The 18,349-nt window shown below is 44.5% G+C and overlaps 1 protein-coding gene across 1 annotated transcript in view; it reads right to left on the bottom strand.

The window, feature by feature from the left end:
• Positions 1-18,349, bottom strand: part of LOC119976755 (uromodulin-like) — a 71,736-nt gene that overhangs the window by 34,844 nt on the left and 18,543 nt on the right. The window contains exons 4-6 of the mRNA XM_038817494.1: positions 16,769-16,845; positions 16,511-16,672; positions 4,860-4,940 (exon numbers count right to left, since the gene is read on the bottom strand). Coding sequence (XP_038673422.1) covers positions 4,860-4,940; positions 16,511-16,672; positions 16,769-16,845 — 320 coding nt within the window. The remainder of the gene's footprint in view (positions 1-4,859; positions 4,941-16,510; positions 16,673-16,768; positions 16,846-18,349) is intronic.

Here is an 18,349-nt window from a genome sequence, read left to right as displayed (position 1 = left end):
TCATGTCTGGAATAACCTAATTCCTTCACAGCATCATCGCAACAAATGCGACAGAGGCGAAGGAGCTGAAGGAAAGGGATGGAGTCCTTACAGGGTGAAGGGTGTGAAAAGCTGAAGTCCAGGTAGCTGTGGGAGTCAGTGGGCTTGCTGTGGGTATCAGTAGATCGTCTATTACCGGAAATGGAGACCGAAAGGTCAAGGCAGGGAAGGGAAATGTCTGAAAATGATACCAGGGTTTGGAGATCCGGGTAGTATGGGCAAACCTGGGCCAATGGAATCCCGAGTTGATTGATTCGTGGGTTCCCAAGTTGGTGCTGTTCCTGGACGTGAAACAAGTGAGCAGATATTGGAGATCAGAGGAGCATGGTAGCGCAGTGGTTATAACAGTTGCTTCACAGCTCCAGGGTCCCAGGTTGGATTCTCAACTTGGGTCACTGTCTGTGCAGTTGGCTGCAGGTTCTCCTTGTGTCTGCCTGGGTTTCTTCCTGGTGCTCCGGTCTCCACCCGCATTCCAAAGATGTGCAGATTACGTGAATTGGACATGCTAAATTTCCCTCAGTGTCCAAAAAGCCTGGGTGGGGTTACTTGCTAATGGGGATAGGGTGGAGGCCTGAACTTAAGAAGGGTGCTCTTTCCAAGGGCCGCTTCAGACTATGGACTCCTTCTGCAGTATAAATTTTATGATTCTATGAGTCGAAATCAGCTCGGTAAATAATCTGGTTAGTGCTTTAAGTTCAAATAAAGATGCACCTCTGTATTTACACGACTCAAAATGAGGAAGTGCAGACAAACTGTGTCACGTCGAGATATTAAATAACAAATGTGTTTTTCACGAAATAAACAAACTCCGATCATGGGCATCCCTACCAGCTCATTCCGTGCATCCCACGCCTCTTGGTCACCCTCCCTCAATTCACTCAGGCATCACGTCCCATTGCCCTGAGTCACCATGTTCCATCCCCTCGATCAACAGGTCCCAATCCTCTCAGTTATCACGTCCCACTCCCTTCAGTTACTAAATCCCACTCCCCTCATTCATCAGATCCCATTCCCCTCATTCACCATACGCCTGTCTGCTCAGACATCACGTCCCAGTGCCGTCGGTCAGCACGTTTCTTCCGCTAGGTCAACCAGTGGCCCTCCCCTCAGTCACCACAGCACACTCCCCTGAGTCGCCATGTCCTACTCCCCTTCGTCACTGCATCCCGACTCCCCTCACTCTCTGCATCCGACATCTCTGACACACCACATCTCATGCCCTTCAGTTTCGATTTCCCAGCCACTTTAGTCATTACTTCTCAGTTCCCTGAGCTGTTAATTCCCAGTCCCCGCAGTCACATAATCACAGCCCCAACGGGCGCTACTACTTCCCAGTCCCGTCAGTCACTACTTCCCTGTCCGCTCAGTTGCTACTTCCCGTTCCCTCAGGCGCCATGACCCTCTCACCTTATTGACTGCTTTCCAAACCCTGGGGACGGCATCCCAGTCACGTCAGTCACTAGTTCCCAATTCTCAGTCGCTACTTTCCAGATCCCTAAATTCCTTCATTCCAGTCCTCACAGTGTCCAATTTCAGTCTATCGCTTCTTCACAGTCCCCTCAGTCACTACTTCTCAATCCCTTCAGTCGCTGCACTCATTCTGAACCTGAGGGGCACCAATATCCTGGGGGGGAGATTTGTTAGTGCTCTTTGGGGGGGTTTAAACTAATTCAGCAGGGGCATGGGAACCTGGATTGTAGTTTTGGGGTACGGGAGATTGAGAGTTTGGAGGTCAGGAGCACAGATTTGACTTCGCAGGAGGGTGCCAGTGTTCAGGTAGGTGGTTTGAAGTGTGTCTACTTCAATGCCAGGAGTATACGAAATAAGGTAGGGGAACTGGCAGCATGGGTTGGTACCTGGGACTTAGACGTTGTGGCCATTTCAGAGACATGGATAGAGCAGGGACAGGAATGGTTGTTGCAGGTTCCGGGGTTTAGGTGTTTTAGTAAGCTCAGAGAAGGGGGCAAAAGAGGGGGAGGTGTGGCGCTGCTAGTCAAGGACAGTATTACGGTGGCGGAAAGGATGCTAGATGGGGACTCTTCTTCTGAAGTAGTATGGGCTGAGGTTAGAAACAGGAAAGGAGAGGTCACCCTGTTGGGAGTTTTCTATAGGCCACCTAATAGTTCTAGGGATGTAGAGGAAAGGATGGCGAAGATGATTCTGGAAAAGAGCGAAAGTAACAGGGTAGTTGTTATGGGAGACTTTAACTTTCCAAATATTGACTGGAAAAGATATAGTTCGAGTACATTAGATGGGTCGTTCTTTGTACAATGTGTGCAGGAGGGTTTCCTGACACAATATGTTGACAGGCCAACAAGAGGCGAGGCCACATTGGATTTGGTTTTGGGTAATGAACCAGGCCAGGTGTTAGATCTGGAGGTAGGTGAGCACTTTGGAAACAGTGACCACAATTCGGTGACCTTTACGTTAGTGATGGAAAGGGATAAGTATACCCCGCAGGGCAAGAGTTATAGCTGGGGGAAGGGCAATTATGATGCCATTAGACATGACTTAGGATGTGTTGGTTGGAGAAGTAGGCTGCAAGGGTTGGGCATGTAATATGTGGAGCTTGTTCAAGGAACAGCTATTGCATGTTCTTGATAAGTACGTACCAGTCAGGCAGGGAGGAAGGGATCGAGCGAGGGAACCGTGGTTTACCAAAGAAGTGGAATCTCTTGTTAAGAGGAAGAAGGAGGCCTATGTGAAGATGAGGCATGAAGTTTCAGTTGGGGCGCTTGATAGTTACAAGGAAGCGAGGAAGGATCTAAAGAGAGAGCTGAGACGAGCAAGGAGGGGACATGAGAAGTCTTTGGCAGGTAGGATCAAGGAAAACCCAAAAGCTTTCTATAGGTATGTCAGGAATAAAAGAATAACTAGGGTAAGAGTAGGGCCAGTCAAGGACAGTGGTGGGAAGTTGTGTGTGGAGGCTGAGGAGATAAGCGAGATACTAAATGAATACTTTTCGTCAGCATTCACTCAAGAAAAAGATAATATTGTGGAGGAGAATGCTGAGACCCAGGCTATTAGAATAGATGGCATTGAGGTGCGTAGGGAAGAAGTGTTGGCAATTCTGGACAAGGTGAAAATAGATAAGTCCCCGGGGCCGGATGGGATTTATCCTAGGATTCTCTGGGAAGCCAGGGAAGAGATTGCTGAGCCTTTGGCTTTGATTTTTAGGTCATCATTGGCTACAGGAATAGTGCCAGAGGACTGGAGGATAGCAAATGTGGTCCCTTTGTTCAAGAAGAGGAGTAGAGATAACCCCGGAAACTATAGGCCGGTGAGCCTAACGTCTGTGGTGGGTAAGGTCTTGGAGAGGATTATAAAAGATACGATTGATAATCATCTAGATAGGAATAATATGATTAGGGATAGTCAGCATGGTTTTGTGAAGGGTAGGTCATGCCTCACAAACCTTATCGAGTTCTTTGAGAAGGTGACTGAACAGGTAGACGAGGGTAGAGCAGTTGATGTGGTGTATATGGATTTCAGTAAAGCGTTTGATAAGGTTCCCCACGGTCGGCTATTGCAGAAAATACGGAGGCTGGGGATTGAGGGTGATTTAGAGATGTGGATCAGAAATTGGCTAGTTGAAAGAAGACAGAGAGTGGTAGTTGATGGGAAATGTTCAGAATGGAGTTCAGTTACGAGTGGCGTACCACAAGGATCTGTTCTGGGGCCGTTGCTGTTTGTCATTTTTATAAATGACCTAGAGGAGGGCGCAGAAGGATGGGTTAGTAAATTTGCAGACGACACTAAAGTCGGTGGAGTTGTAGACAGTGCGGAAGGATGTTGCAGGTGACAGAGGGACATAGATAAGCTGCAGAGCTGGACTGAGAGGTGGCAAATGGAGTTTAATGTGGAGAAGTGTGAGGTGATTCACTTTGGAAAGAATAACAGGAATGCGGAATATGTGGCTAATGGCAAAATTCTTGGTAGTGTGGATGAGCAGAGGGATCTCGGTGTCCATGTACATAGATCCCTGAAAGTTCCCAACCAGGTTGATAGGGTTGTGAAGAAGGCCTATGGTGTGTTGGCCTTTATTGGTAGAGGGATTGAGTTCCAGAGCCATGAGGTCATGTTGCAGTTGTACAAAACTCTAGTACGGCCGCATTTGGAGTATTGCGTACAGTTCTGGTCGCCTCATTATAGGAAGGACGTGGAAGCTTTGGAAAGGGTGCAGAGGAGATTTACCAGGATGTTGCCTGGTATGGAGGGAAAATCTTATGAGGAAAGGCTGATGGACTTGAGGTTGTTTTCGTTAGAGAGAAGAAGGTTAAGAGGTGACTGCATAGAGGCATACAAAATGATCAGAGGGTTAGATAGGGTGGACAGCGAGAGACTTCTCCCGCGGATGGAGGTGGCTAGCACGAGGGGACATAGCCTTAAATTGAGGGGTAATAGATATAGGACAGAGGTCAGAGGTGGGTTTTTTACGCAAAGAGTGGGGAGGCCGTGGAATGCCCTACCTGCAACAGTAGTGAACTCGCCAACATTGAGGGCATTTAAAAATTTATTGGATAAGCATATGGATGATAAGGGCATAGTGTAGGTTAGATGGCCTTTGGTTTTTTTTTTCCATGTCGGTGCAACATCGAGGGCCGAAGGGCCTGTACTGCGCTGCATCGTTCTATGTTCTATGTTCTATTCCACTCAACCACTTCATCCCATTCCCTTCAGCCATTACATCGCACTTTACTCAGTAATCAGATGCCAACATCGGACTCCGCTCAGTCACTGGATCCCATTTGGCTGTGTCAGGATTACCAGCAGTGTACTTTTGCAAATCGAATCCACAATAACTCAGAGCAGGTTCTTACCTGTCTTTGGAGATGGAGTTGGGCTCTGTGAATCTGCGTCAGTGGATTCTCGAGTTGAATGATCGTTTGCTGTCCCTGGATCTGCAACAACGGAGGATATATGGGAGATCACCGTATAGAAATCATTCAATTGTTAATCAATGGCATGCAAGGAACAAAGAACAAAAAAAGTACAGCACAGGAAACGGCCATTCGGTCCTCCAAACCTGCACCCACCATGCTGCCGGCCTAACGTGAAACCTTCTACACGTCCGAGGTCGGTATCCCTCTATTTCCATCCTATTTATGTATTTGTCAAGACGTCTCTTAAACGTGGCAATCGTTGTTGATTCCACCACCTCCTCCCGCAGCGAGTTGCAGGCACCCACTATCCCTTGTGCATATAACATTGTGGAGATAACCGGTATTATGGGTGGCATGGTAACAGAGTGGTTAGCACTGTTGCTTCATCGCGCCAGGGACCAGGGATCAATTCCCGGCTTGGGTCACTGTCTGTGCGAAGTCTGAACGTTTTCCCTCTGTCAGTGTGGGTTTCCTCCAAGCAGTCTGGTTTCCTCTCAGAAGTCCGGAAAGACGTGCTTCTTTGGACATTCTGAATTCTCCCTCTGGGGCAACAGAGTAGCACAGTGGATAGCATTGTGGCGTCACAGCGCCAGCACCAGGGTCCCAGTTTCGATTCCCTGCTGAGTCACTGTCTCTGCGGAGTTTGCACGTTCTCCCTGTGTCTGCGTGGGTTTCCTCCGGGTGCTCCGGTTTCCTCCCACAGTCGAAAAACGTGAAGATTAGGTCGCTTGGCCATTAAAAAGTGCCCTTAGTATCCAAAACATTATGTGGATAGGATGGAAGTGAGGGCTTAAGTGGGGCGGTGCAGACTCGATGAGCCGAGTGGCCTCCTTCTGCACTGTTGTATGTTTTATTTTCTATGTCTACCCGAACAAAAGCGGGAGTGTGGTGACGAGGGGATTTTCACGTTAACTTCATTGCAGTATGAACGTCAGCCTAATTGTGACAATAATAAAATATTCAGATTAGATTAATTGAATTTTCCATCCAGGAAAAAGCTTCTGACTATCCATTCTGTCCAGGTCATCATAATTGTGTACACGTCTATCAGGTCGCCCCTCAAACTGCATCCTTACAGTGAGAAGAAACCGAGTTTATCCAATCTCTCCTGACAGCTAATGCACTCCATATGGGGCAACATCCTGGTAAAGCACTTCTGTATCCTCTCCAATTCTCCACATCCTTCTGTTAGCGTGGCGACCAGAGTTGAACACTAGAGGCCAAGTGTAGCCGAACTATGTTTCTAGTCAGATGCAGCACGCCTTGCCAAGTTTTACACTCAATGCCTTTGCCGATGTATGCCTTCTTGACTGTCTTCTCCATCTGCATTGCCACTTTAAAGTTCCAACTAAGGGGCAATTTAGCATGGCCAATGCACCTAACCAGCACATCTTTGGATTGTGGGGGTGAAACACACACAGACATGGAGAATGTGCATATTCAACACGGACATTGACAGAGGGCTGGGATTCGAACTCGCCCAATGCATTGCCACTTTCAGTGACCTTTGAACCTGTCAACGCAGAGCCCTCTGCCTATCAATACTCCGAAGTGTTCTGTCATTTACTGTACATTTCCCTCCTGTATTAGACCTTTCAATATTCATCACATCACATTTGAGAACGTTAAGTTCAATTGAAGTTGTGCTTCCGTATATATAACATCTAAAATCAGGCAGTACACATATTATCTGTAAAAACTCGAAATTACATCATGCACGTTGGACACAAGCTCCGATTAGTACATCGCAGCGCGCACACACTTCAACCCTACTCCCCTCAATTCCTACACCAAACCTCTATCACTCCCTGCATCCCAATTGCCTCACTCACCACACCCTACCCCCCTCAGTCACTACTTCCCGCACCCGAAAGCCGTCACATCCCACTCCCCCCAATCGTCCATATATCTCACTCTCTCCGGATTTGTCTGCCTCTGTATCTCTCTTTCTGCGTATATCCATCCGTGTACTTCTCTCCACGTTTGTCTATCCAATATCTACGTGTCTTTTCACCGCATCTGTCTTTCTGTCCGTAAATCTATCATGCTTGCTTCAGGTCTGGTAGAGGTACAATATGGATCGCACTGCAGAAGCCTCAGTCCTGGTCCATGTCTAATACGTACGACAATTTTGTACTTCTACCACGAGAAAAGGGGCTTCAGGGAGAATTAGCAAACTGACCATGATACCTTGATTTAGGGAACCATTGAACTGGGGGAGGGGAGAAAAGACAAATGTAATTGTACTTGGAAACAGTATAGAACGAGGAACACACTCTTCTCTGTACCCAGGATTGAAAGTCACGAAGGCTGTGTTGCCTCCCCATTCGTCATGGTTCGGGACATCAGCTGTGGGCTTGCGGTGGGAGGGGAAGAATATAATTTTCGTGATCAACGTAGCCAGAAAGTACATATGTAGAACGAGTAAGGACGTTCTGTGTAGGCAGCTTGAGTATTAGGCACTGGATTAAAGAAAACAACCTTCAAGTTTATAATCTCAGAATTCTTACTCGAACCACGTGCAAATTGGGTTCTGGTGTGTAAAATTAGTGGGATGAATACATGGCTCAAAGGCTGGTATGGGAGAAGGGGATATCGGTTCATGGGCATTAGCATCAGTTCAGGAGAAAGTGGAGAGCTCTATCGTTGGGACAGCTTACATCTGAACCAGGCTGGCACCAGTGTCCTTGCAGACCATATGACTGGGGAAGTAGCAAGAGCTTTAAACTAACGAGTGTGGGTGAGGTCTTTGTTTCTTGGAAAAGTAGGAATTCAAAGTTAAAGGTAGGATTGCAGTGAGTGTGAACATAAACCAACAGGAGGGAGCGATTATACGAACATGATATTGCACAAAGGACTCCTACAACAGCACGAACGAAGAGGGAGAGAATTTCAAGAACGGAAGATGTAAAATTCAGGGGAATATGTGACAGCAGTGACACAGGATCGTAAGGGGATCATGACTGCCATACTGTGACAGGCCGAGCCAGGAAAGATTAAAAAAATATGCGACACAAAGCAAATACCGCGTTGTAAACATCTGTAAAATGAAAGCTGAATGTGCAGAATATTGACGACAAGATAGGTGAGTTGATAGCATAGACTTCTATACAATGGTATAATGCATCAGGTTTACAGAAATGTAGTTGCAGGGGGACCAGGGCGGGATGCTCAACATTCCAGGGTATACAATGTTCCCAAAGAATAGACCAAAGCGGAAGGGAGATGGGGAACGTTGTTTACCAGCGAAGCCTTTCAGATTAGTGCTGAGTCCTGAAATAAAGGCAGAGGCTAGTGATGCAAGAACGGCTTGGGTTGAAATTATTACGAGCAGGTGGAGGAAGAGAAGGGTCGGAGTTCCCAAAAACCTGACTTATTCAGATGTCAGATCATAAGTAGGGAAATATTTGAAGAGAACGCAATTAACATGGAAGATTTAAATCTGCATATTGCTTGGAAAAACCAAACCGGCAAGGGAAACACAAATGAAGAATTTGTTGAGTGCACGAGGGATTGCTTTTACGAGCAGCATGTCGCAGAAAATACCCAGGAACCGGCTATTTTAGATTTGATTTTGTGAAATGGGGAAGGATTAATAAGGTGTTAAAACAAATTACTAGGGAAGCTGAATTCTGAAACCGAAAGAGAAAATGCTGGAAACTCTCAGCAGGCCTGGCAGTATCTGCGGATGGAAAAGAGCCTAAAATAAAATCAGAGGCTAATCTACGACAGACGTAGATGTGTGTGTGTGTGGGGGTGGGGGGGGGGGGGGGGGGCGGGGAGTGGGGGGGAGAGAATGGACATATGAAGGACGGAGTTAAAATGAGAAAATGGGGGGGGGGGAAGGGGGAGCAAAGGGGAGAAAGGAGGGATTAGATAGGGGGTACATATATAAAGAAAGAAAATAAATAAATAAAAGATAACAGACAGTTAAAATGTAATAGAATGAAAACAAAGGGGTTGAGGTGGGGTAGAGATAATCATCTGAAGTTCTTTCATTCAATGTTGTAGCGTGCCTAACCAGAAGATGAGATGCTGTTCCAAAGTTTGCATTGAGCTTCACTGTAACATTGCAGCAGACCAAGAACAGACATGTGGGCATGGGAGCAGTGTCTTGGGCAAATAACGGGAAGGCCAGGATCTGGAATGTGCAAAGACTGAAGGTGCTCAGCAAAGGGTACCCAGTCTACTTTTGGTCACTCCGATTTTAAGGGGACCACATTGGGAGCAGCGAATGCAGTAGTCAAAATTGAAAGAGGTGCCATTGAAACACTGCTTAACAAGGAATGCGTGTTTTGGGCCTGAGATGTTAAACACGGGGCAAGTGTTACACCTTCAGTGATTGCATGGGGAGGTGGCATAGGTGATGGGGGAGGTGCTGAGTAATGTGGAGGAGTGGATCAGATTATATCGGAGGGAACGGTCTCTGTGGAATGCTGACAGAGGGAGTGAACGGAAGATGTGTTTGGTGGTAGATCACGCTGGAGTTTGCGAAAATGGCAGAAGATTATGCTTTGCATAAGGAGGTTGGTGGTGTCATGTGAGAGTATCTTTAAGACATGGGTGTCTAAGAAAAGTACCTTTAAGAAATGGGTGTTTATCAGTGTTGTCAGAGTGTGGGCGGAGCTGGGCTGTCTGTCAGCGTTTTAGTTTAGTTTTAGGCTATTTGCTTCAGACTGTGTTTTTGTTTCGTTTTCAGAGCTGGTCAGCTGCAGTCACAGCCAGAAGGTGTATAAGTCTCTCTCTGTGTAATCTAACGACTGTAAATCGATCCTTTGATTATTTAAAACTAATAACTGCTCTCAGTAGTGACTTTTACCTGATGTGCTTCTGTTAAAAGTTTTGTTTTAAGTCTTATGGATGTTAAAATGACAGCTTAAGGATTACTTAGTGTTGTATTCTTTGGGGGTTATATTTCAATTGATGGTTGCTAAGATGTTCACTTTAAAAAAAAAAGGTTAACTTGAGTTCACAGAATACACAGTGTTCTGATTTAAATTGTTTTTCCGTTTCTGCTGTACCACCCCCGTAGAGTGGGACGTGAGCTTCCCATACCACAATGTCTTAAAAGTTGTGGGTCAATTGAACTCCAAGAAATACTTTCAGGTTCTCAAAACTCTGGCCCATAACAAATTATGGGCTCGAGGTGGATACAAGTCTATCTATTGGATTGGCTGAGTGAACTTAAAGACAGTGAGGGGTGAGCATTTTGTGGTTGATTTTCAGGTGTGGTATTCCAGTTTAAGTGGGGAATGTGTTGTGGACAATGGCTCTTTCAGAGACTCTGAAGTATTTGGGGGTGGAGACGGTCAGACGCAGTACCTTACGGACAGGGACTAAAAGCAGACTGTTAGATTTGGCAAAACATTGCAGTTAACTTTACCTGACAAAATACGAAATGATGAGGTAATTATCGCGGTGGCTAAACATTTAAAGTTGCCTGAGATACAGTTTGACTCATCGGAATTGGCAAAAAATAAGTTACAAATTAAAACAAATGGAACACGAGAAAGAATTAAAGCAGCTTGAATACGAAAGAGAGGAAAAAGAAAGAGAGACAGTGGAAAATGAAAGAGAAAGAGATAGAGAGGAAAAAGAAAGAGCGAGAGGGGAGAAAGGAAAGGAGAGAGAAGAAAGGAGAAAATAAAGAATAACCCTAGCAGAACAAAAAGAAAAACAAAGTGAGATACAGATCAGGGAAAAAGATAAAGGGATTTTGAACTTCAGAAAATGGCCATGGAACATGCCATTCAGTTAAAATTGGCAGATGTAAAGGGAAACGGACAGTTGGATGATAGTGATGAGGATGGTGAGAAAGAGCGTCAAAGTCGAAGGCTTGGTGGTGATGTGTTTAAATATGTCCAAGCATTGCCAAGTTTTGACGAGAAGGAGATAGGAGCCTTTTTCATTTCATTTGAGAAGGTAGCTAAACAAATGAAATGGCCACAGGACATGTGGATATTACTGATTCAAACAAAGCTGATAGGTAGGGCTAGAGAAGCGTTTACATCACTGCCTGAGGATGTATCTGGAACGTATGAGGAGTTTAAAAAATCCATGTTAGGTGCATATGGACTAGTGCTTAAAGCTTACAGATAAAGGTTTCAAAATTTAAAGAAAGCATTTGGTCAAACATACATGGAGTTTGAAAGGCTCAACCAGAGTAATTTTGACAGGTGGATAAGGGCTTTGAAAATATACCAAACGTATGAGGCTCTCAAAGAAATTATACTTCTGGCGGAGTTTAAAAATTCAATTCCTGATGTAGTGAGAACTCGTGGAAGAGCAGAGGGATTTGCAGCAGAAATGGCAGATGATTATGAATTAGTTCGTAAATCAAAGCTTGCTTTCCGGCATCTGTTTCAGCCTGTGAGGGATAGAAACTGGGGACATGAGAAATACTCAAGTGGTGAAGGTAAAGGTGATTTGATGGGAGATAATAGGCGAGTGTACTTCAGATTAACAAAAGAAATCCAGGAGGGTGGAAAATAAATTAAGCGTTTCAAATGTTTTCACTGTAAGAAACTAGGCCATGTAAAGTCACATTGTTGGTGGTTGAAGAAAAGCACTGGGAAGGCTGATGTGGTAAACCAGGATAAGAAAGTGCGGTTTGTTAAAGTGGTAAAGGAAAGCCCAAATGAAGCGAAGGAGGTGCAAATGACTGTACAGCCTGATCAAGAGGCGATTGATAAGAAGGTGCCAGATATCTTTAAAAATTTACTTGTGTGGGTAAAGTTTACTCAATTCATAGTATGTATAGAATTTACAGTGCAGAAGGAGGCCATCCGGCCCACCGAGTCTGCACCGGCTCTTAGAAAGAGCACCCTATCCAGCCCCACACCTCCACCCTATCGCCATAACTCAATAATCCCACCCAACACTAAGAGCAATTTTTGACACTAACGGCAATTTATCATGGCCAATCCACCTAACCAGCACATATTTGGACTGTGGGAGGAAACCGGTGCACCGGAGGAAACCCACGCACACACGGGAGGATGTGCAGACATTGGGTCACAGACAGTGACCCAAGCCGGGAATCGAACATGGGACCCTGGAGCGGTGAGCAATTGTGCTAACCACTATGCTACTGTGCTGCTCATGTGTACCAGAAGGAGCAGGTAAATAAGTCACAATATTAAGAGGTACGGAATCTCTTTAATGGTAAGAGATGAGTATGTAGTTTGGGAAGAATGTTGCCAGAAAAGGTGGGAATATGTGGAATTCAGGATGTGAAGAGCAGCGCTCCAGTATGTAAGGTAAGGTTGGAAAGTCCAGTGAAGAGTGGTGAAGTGGCAGTAGGAGTAATAGAGAAGCTACCTTGTCCAGGAATACAGTTTATATAGCTGAATCGCAGGTGGGACTAATGCCTACTGTGGTAGATAAGCCAGTGGAAAATCATACAACTGAAGTGTTGAAGGACGAATATCCTCAGATTTTTCCGGATTGTGTAGTAACAAGGTCGCAAAGTCACAGGTTAAGACAAGATGAGAAAGCAAAGAGTGAAGATGAAGTTGAAGTGCAATTGTCAGAAATGACTTTAGATCAGCTGGTTGAAAAAGAACAAGAACATGTGGAGGATGAGGCGGATACTTTTAGTTCTGGAAAATTGGCAGTTGCAAAAGAAAGGTGGAGAAATATAACGATGTATCAGAATGCATACACGGAAGAAGAATCTAAGTGTATACCCAGAGTGTTATTACCGTAAAAGTAAGGTCTTGATGAGAAAGTGGAGACTATTACATATGCAGGCGGATGAAAAGTGGACAGAAGTTTATCAAGAAGTATTGCTGGTAGGGTACAGAAAGTAGGTGTTGTGAGTTGCAGATGAGGTATCAGTGGGAGGTCATTTGGGAATAAGGAAAACTCAAGCTAAAATACAGAAACATTTTTATTGGCCTGGACTACATAAAGATGTAGTTAAATTATTTCAATCATGTCACACATGTCAAGTGATAGGGAAACCTCAAGCAGCGATAAAACCAGGGCCCGTGATACCCATTCCAGCATTTGAGGAACCTTTTACAAGGGTATTAATTGATTGCATTGGACCGCTTCCTAAAATGAAAAGTGGGAATCAACACCTTTTTACTATAATGTATGTGTCGACTAGGTTTTCAGAGGCCATTCCAGTACGTAATATTACAGCTAAAAAAGATGGTGGAGGAGTGACTTCAATTCTTTACCAGATACGGACTACCCACAGAAATGCAATCGGATCAAGGATCAAATTTTACCTCAAGGTTATTCAAAGAAGTTATGGTTAGCTTCGGAAAAAAACAATTTAAATCAACTACCATCCAGAATTGCAGGGAGCGTTAGAAAAGTGGCATCAGACATTAACGACAATGTTGAGGGCTTATTGTCGCGATTATCCAGAGAATTGGGATAAAGGAATTCCATTCGTACTGTTTGCAATTAGGGATGCACCAAATTATTCAACCAAATTTAGACCTTTTGAATTAATTTTTGGTCATGAGGTAAGAGGACCACTTAAATTGGTGAAGGAAAAATTGGTGAGTGAGAAATCAGAATTTACATTATTGGATTACATGTCAAATTTTAGGCAACAATTAAATAGAGCAGGTGAATTGGCTCGACAACATTTGAAAGTTGCACAAAATGTGATGAAACTGGTCGTGGAAAATAAATCCAATGTTCATAGTTTTGCCAGTGGAGATAAAGTTTTAGTGTTGTTACCAGTGGTAGGTGAGACTTTAAAAGCTAGGTTTTGTGGACCTTATTAGATTGAAAGGAAATTCAGTGTGGTGAATTATATGGTTAAAAACACCAGATAGAAGGAAGACTCACCGAGTGTGTCATGTGAAGATGCTTAAAAGGTACTTTGAAAGGGAAGGAGAGAAAAAGGAGAAGACTTTAATGATTCTAATTCAAAGTGATGAACCAAATCCAGATGACTGTGATGACCTCAAATTAAATTGGAAAACGCGGATGTTCTTAAAAATTGGGATAAATTGTGGAGTTACCCTACCAGAGGAAAAAAAGAACTGACCTGAGAGAGGTATTGATATCATCTGGGCAAGTTTGTGGAGATAAATTGGGAAGTACAAAAATGGCTATACATGATGTAGATGTAGAAAAGGCTGCTCCAATCAAACAATATCCATACAGACTTAACCCTTTAATATTGGCACAGGTTAATAAAGAGATTGAGAGTATGTTTAAAAATGGTATTGTTGAATTGGATTTCAGCCAATGGAGCTCACCCACAGTGATAGTCCCTAAACCAGACGGTACCCAACAGTTGTGTGTGAACTATAGAAAGGTTAATGCAGTTACAAGAACGGACTCTGATCCTATCCCACGTTTGGTGGATTACATTGAGAAAGTGGGACAATCAACTTTTATTTCCAAATTGGATTTACTTAATGGTTACTGGCAGGTACCTTTATCCGAAAGGGCGAAGGGGATTTCAGCTTTTGTGACACCAGATGGTATACCAATTCAAAGTTATGCTATTTGGCATGAAAAACCCCCCCGCCACATTTCAACGGTTAACTAACGAAGTCATTTCAGGATTACCCAATTGTGCGGTATACATCGACGATCTGGAAATTTTCACCCAGACATGGAAAGAACATTTAAAACATCTGATGGAGTTATTCGATCGACTTCAGGAGGTGGGTTTGGTGATAAACCTAGCCAAAAGTGAATTTGGAAAAGCCCGTCACTTTCCTTGGCCATGCAACAAACAGGGCCGAATGGTCCCACGGGATGTGAAAACAAAGTTATTGGGGTTTCTGATACCTTCGACATGAAGGGAAATAATGCGATTTTTTGGTATGAGTAGAGTTTGCCGGAAATTTGTGCCGAATTTTGGCAGTGTGGTTGCTCCACTGATGGACTTGCTGAAGAACCGTCGAAAATTTCAGTGGACAGCATACTTTCAACAGGCATTTGACTGCCTGAAAGCTAAGATAACCAATACTCATGTGTTGAAGAATTACTCGGTGATCAGATTGAACTAAAGTATCTGACTTTAAAGAGAAATGCCGAGGCGTAGAGAAACGGATGGATCGTGCAGAGACCTTCTTGTCCAAAGAGCCTGTCAATCGAGAAGGATTCCAGTTTGAGGAAGAAGAACAAAAATGGACAATATTATTGTACCTGTTTGCGTATGTTGTTTTTGTTTTAAACAAAAAAAATATTTAATGTGTGCATTTCTTAAAGGATCGTGAAAAGGTGAAACATGAAACAATCTTGAAGTTGATGGTTTATTTTTTTTCTTGGGGGAGGTGTCATCTGAGAGTACCTTTAAGACATGGGTGTTTAAGAAATGTACCTTTAAGAAATGTGTGTTTATCAGTGACGTCAGCTTTTTACTTTCGTTTTAGGCTGTTTGCTGCAGGGTGTGTTTCAGTTTCTTTTTCAGAGCTGGATAGCTGCAGTCACAGGTGTATGAGTCTCTGTCTCTGTAATCTAACGACTGTAAATCGATCCGTTGGTGATTTTAAACTAATAACTGCTCTCAGTAGTGACTTTCACCTAATGTGCTTCTGTTAAAAGCTTTGTTTTTAAGGCTTAAGGATGTTAAAAGGACAGCTTAAGGAAAGGTTAACTTGAGTTCACAGAATAAACATTGTTTTGGTTGAAAAAAATACTTTTTCATTTCTGCTGTACCACACCTGTAGAGTGGGCCATGTGCTCCCCATACCCGATTCTATTAAAAGTTCAGTGTCAGGTGAACGTCATGATACACTTTGGCCCATAATAGTGGGATGACATTTAAGAATGAAGGGGACTCTCTCCTTGTTTTGAGAGGGTGCGGAGGATGTACACCATGCTGTTGAGAGCCATGCCGACGACTGTAGTTGGGAAATCATGGTTGAGGAAGAAGGAACACATTATTGAAGCACGACTTTGGATAGTGGCACCATCAAACAAATGCGATAGAGGCGAAGGAGCTGGGAGAAAGGAATATACTTCTTAAAGGATGTGTGGTGCGAAGAGCTGTTGACCAGACAGCTGTGGGAATCGGTAGACTTGTAATGGATATTAGTAGATAGTCTATCACCGGAAATAGAGACCGAAAGGTCATGGAAGGTAAGGAAAGTAGTCTGAGATGGACCAGGTGAATGTTATGGAATGGTGGAAATTGAAAGCGAAGTTGATGACTTTTTCCAGATCCGGGCGAGAGCATGAAATGGCACCAAAATATTCATCGATGTACCGGTAAAAATATTGTGTGAGGGGACCCGGGTAGGCCTGAAACAAGGAAAGTTCCACTTATCCTATAAAAATGCAAGCATAGCTAGGTCCCATGCAGTACCCATTGCTACACCTTTTATTTGGAGAAAGCGTGATGGGTCAAAGGAGAAGTTGCTGAGACATTAATAATGGACCTGTGTGGTTGGCGCCACTCCCCTACTCCGGGACTCTCCGCCACGCCGGGTAGGGGAGAATGCCGCCCAGATGTGTCATTGTCTGCGCCTGTCTATGGGTATTCATCCTTCTGTACAAATTCTTCCATCCGTTTTCTGTGCCTCAGTCCATAGAGTTATTCTGCTCTTGTTTATAATGTAGATTCGAAAGGCACATTTCAGTATTATGCTGTACCGATAATCTACCTGTGCAATAAGCAGCCTGGCAGTGAGGTGGTGGCTTCAGTTCATAAACGATGTATTCGGTACAGTTTTTGATATTAATCTCCAGCGGTTGGACACATTCTGTGTTTGCGTGGATGCAAATTGTTTTGGTTACCTCTCCTTCACCAACTGTGGGATGCGAACCTGAAATTAGATGTATTAACATTGAAAATTGACACCGATATAAACAATATGACAGCGCATACAATGTGAATGTGGTATGCAAGAGACTGACAATACCATTTAACCACATTGGGTAGTCTGTGGAGCAGCGACGCCTTGGCACAACATTCTCTGGAATCTTCCATCCACCAGAACTGAAAAAGAAATCATGCAGTGAGCTACTGAAATAATGTCATTCATCAACTTTCGAAAGACCAGATCCATCCGAGAGGATGGGTAATCTGTGTCTATCCCTTACTCACCCTGACACTGTTTTCCAATCCCGTCAATGCTGGGCATTGTCCATTTATACTCCATTTATATACCTTCGCTATCCTGAATATTTTCTCCACTCCACCTGTTACTCTCAGCTCAGTCTAATTGTATTTACTTTCCTTGTACCAGGTTCACTCTCGATCCTCTCACTGAATGTCGCTTTCTGTTTTTTTCAATAAGTTTAGAGTACCCAATTCATTGTTTTTCCAATTAAGGGGCAATTTAGCGTGGCCAATCCACCTAGCCTGCACATCTTTGGGTTGTGGGGGCGAAACTCACGCAAACACAGGGAGAATGTGCAAAATCCACATGGACAGTGACCCAGAGCTGGGATTAAACCTGGGACCTCGGCGCCACGAGGCATCAGGGCTAACCCACTGCGCCACCGTTCTGCCCTGAATGTCGCTGTCTTAATGCAGTTCCCGTGACTAATCTCCTACTTTCCTTCTCTTGATATATGTAAGAACGCGAGCGATCATAAGGGGTTGAATGAGGAGCAAGTTTCATCTTGTGAAAGTTCTTGACACTATTGGGGCCACTGCTGCTGAAGTATGAGTAGTCCCTGGTCTAAGACACATACCAGGCCTTTTTGTTTATTGAGTGTCACGAATCCATGGAACTCTCTTCCTGAACCAATAGTGGAGGCAAATTGTTTGAATATTTTTCAGTGTGAGCTAGACAGATTCTTGGTGAGCAAGTGGCTGATCGGTTAGAATGATACACCATGGCTCAACGTAAAGATTTTGGTGCAGGGTCCGAAGGCAGAATGTCACCTCCAGGATGCAAAGGCACATCAACGCCTGGCCGCCCTACATAAACGGGGCATTAAGAACCTCAGCAGCCAACCAGTGCTGCGCCTTGTACCAAAAGGACTCTACAAATATTTTTCGGAGGTTTGTGACAAAATCAGGGAAAGGTATGAAAATGACCAGCCAGTACCACAACATGGAGGCTATCAGCTGGTTTATGCGAGAACGTACAGCAGTCCTGCCCAGCGTCTCAAGCGAACTGTGATCTTTGCCTCCAGCGTTGCCCGTTAGCCATCAGCATTCATCAGCCTGGCAAAGATGGACTCCAAAGTATACAAGGCTGGTCCTGCTCCAAGTGAAAGGCGTGATGTCCTCTGGGATGTGGTCTGTCTGCCACGACTGACTGTCTGGAACAATTGGTCCATTGATCTTCGCAGAGGTCGCAGCCGAGTAGACAGTCTGGCACTATTGCATCCTCCGCAGGTCAGCAGCGCTGGTCAACATGAGGAGCAGGTCTTCGGCAGAAGCCGAAAGGAGCACCCCAAATTCCGGCCCGCGCAGAACCTGTCCACACAACTTCACCGCAGGAGGAAAGACTCCAGGCAAAGAGTTCGCCAGTTAAGGGCCATTCCTA

Source organism: Scyliorhinus canicula, chromosome 13, assembly GCF_902713615.1.
Source record: "Scyliorhinus canicula chromosome 13, sScyCan1.1, whole genome shotgun sequence".
Taxonomy (NCBI): domain Eukaryota; kingdom Metazoa; phylum Chordata; class Chondrichthyes; order Carcharhiniformes; family Scyliorhinidae; genus Scyliorhinus; species Scyliorhinus canicula.
Note: the sequence above shows the minus strand (reverse complement) of the source record. Positions and strands in the feature narration are given on the sequence as shown.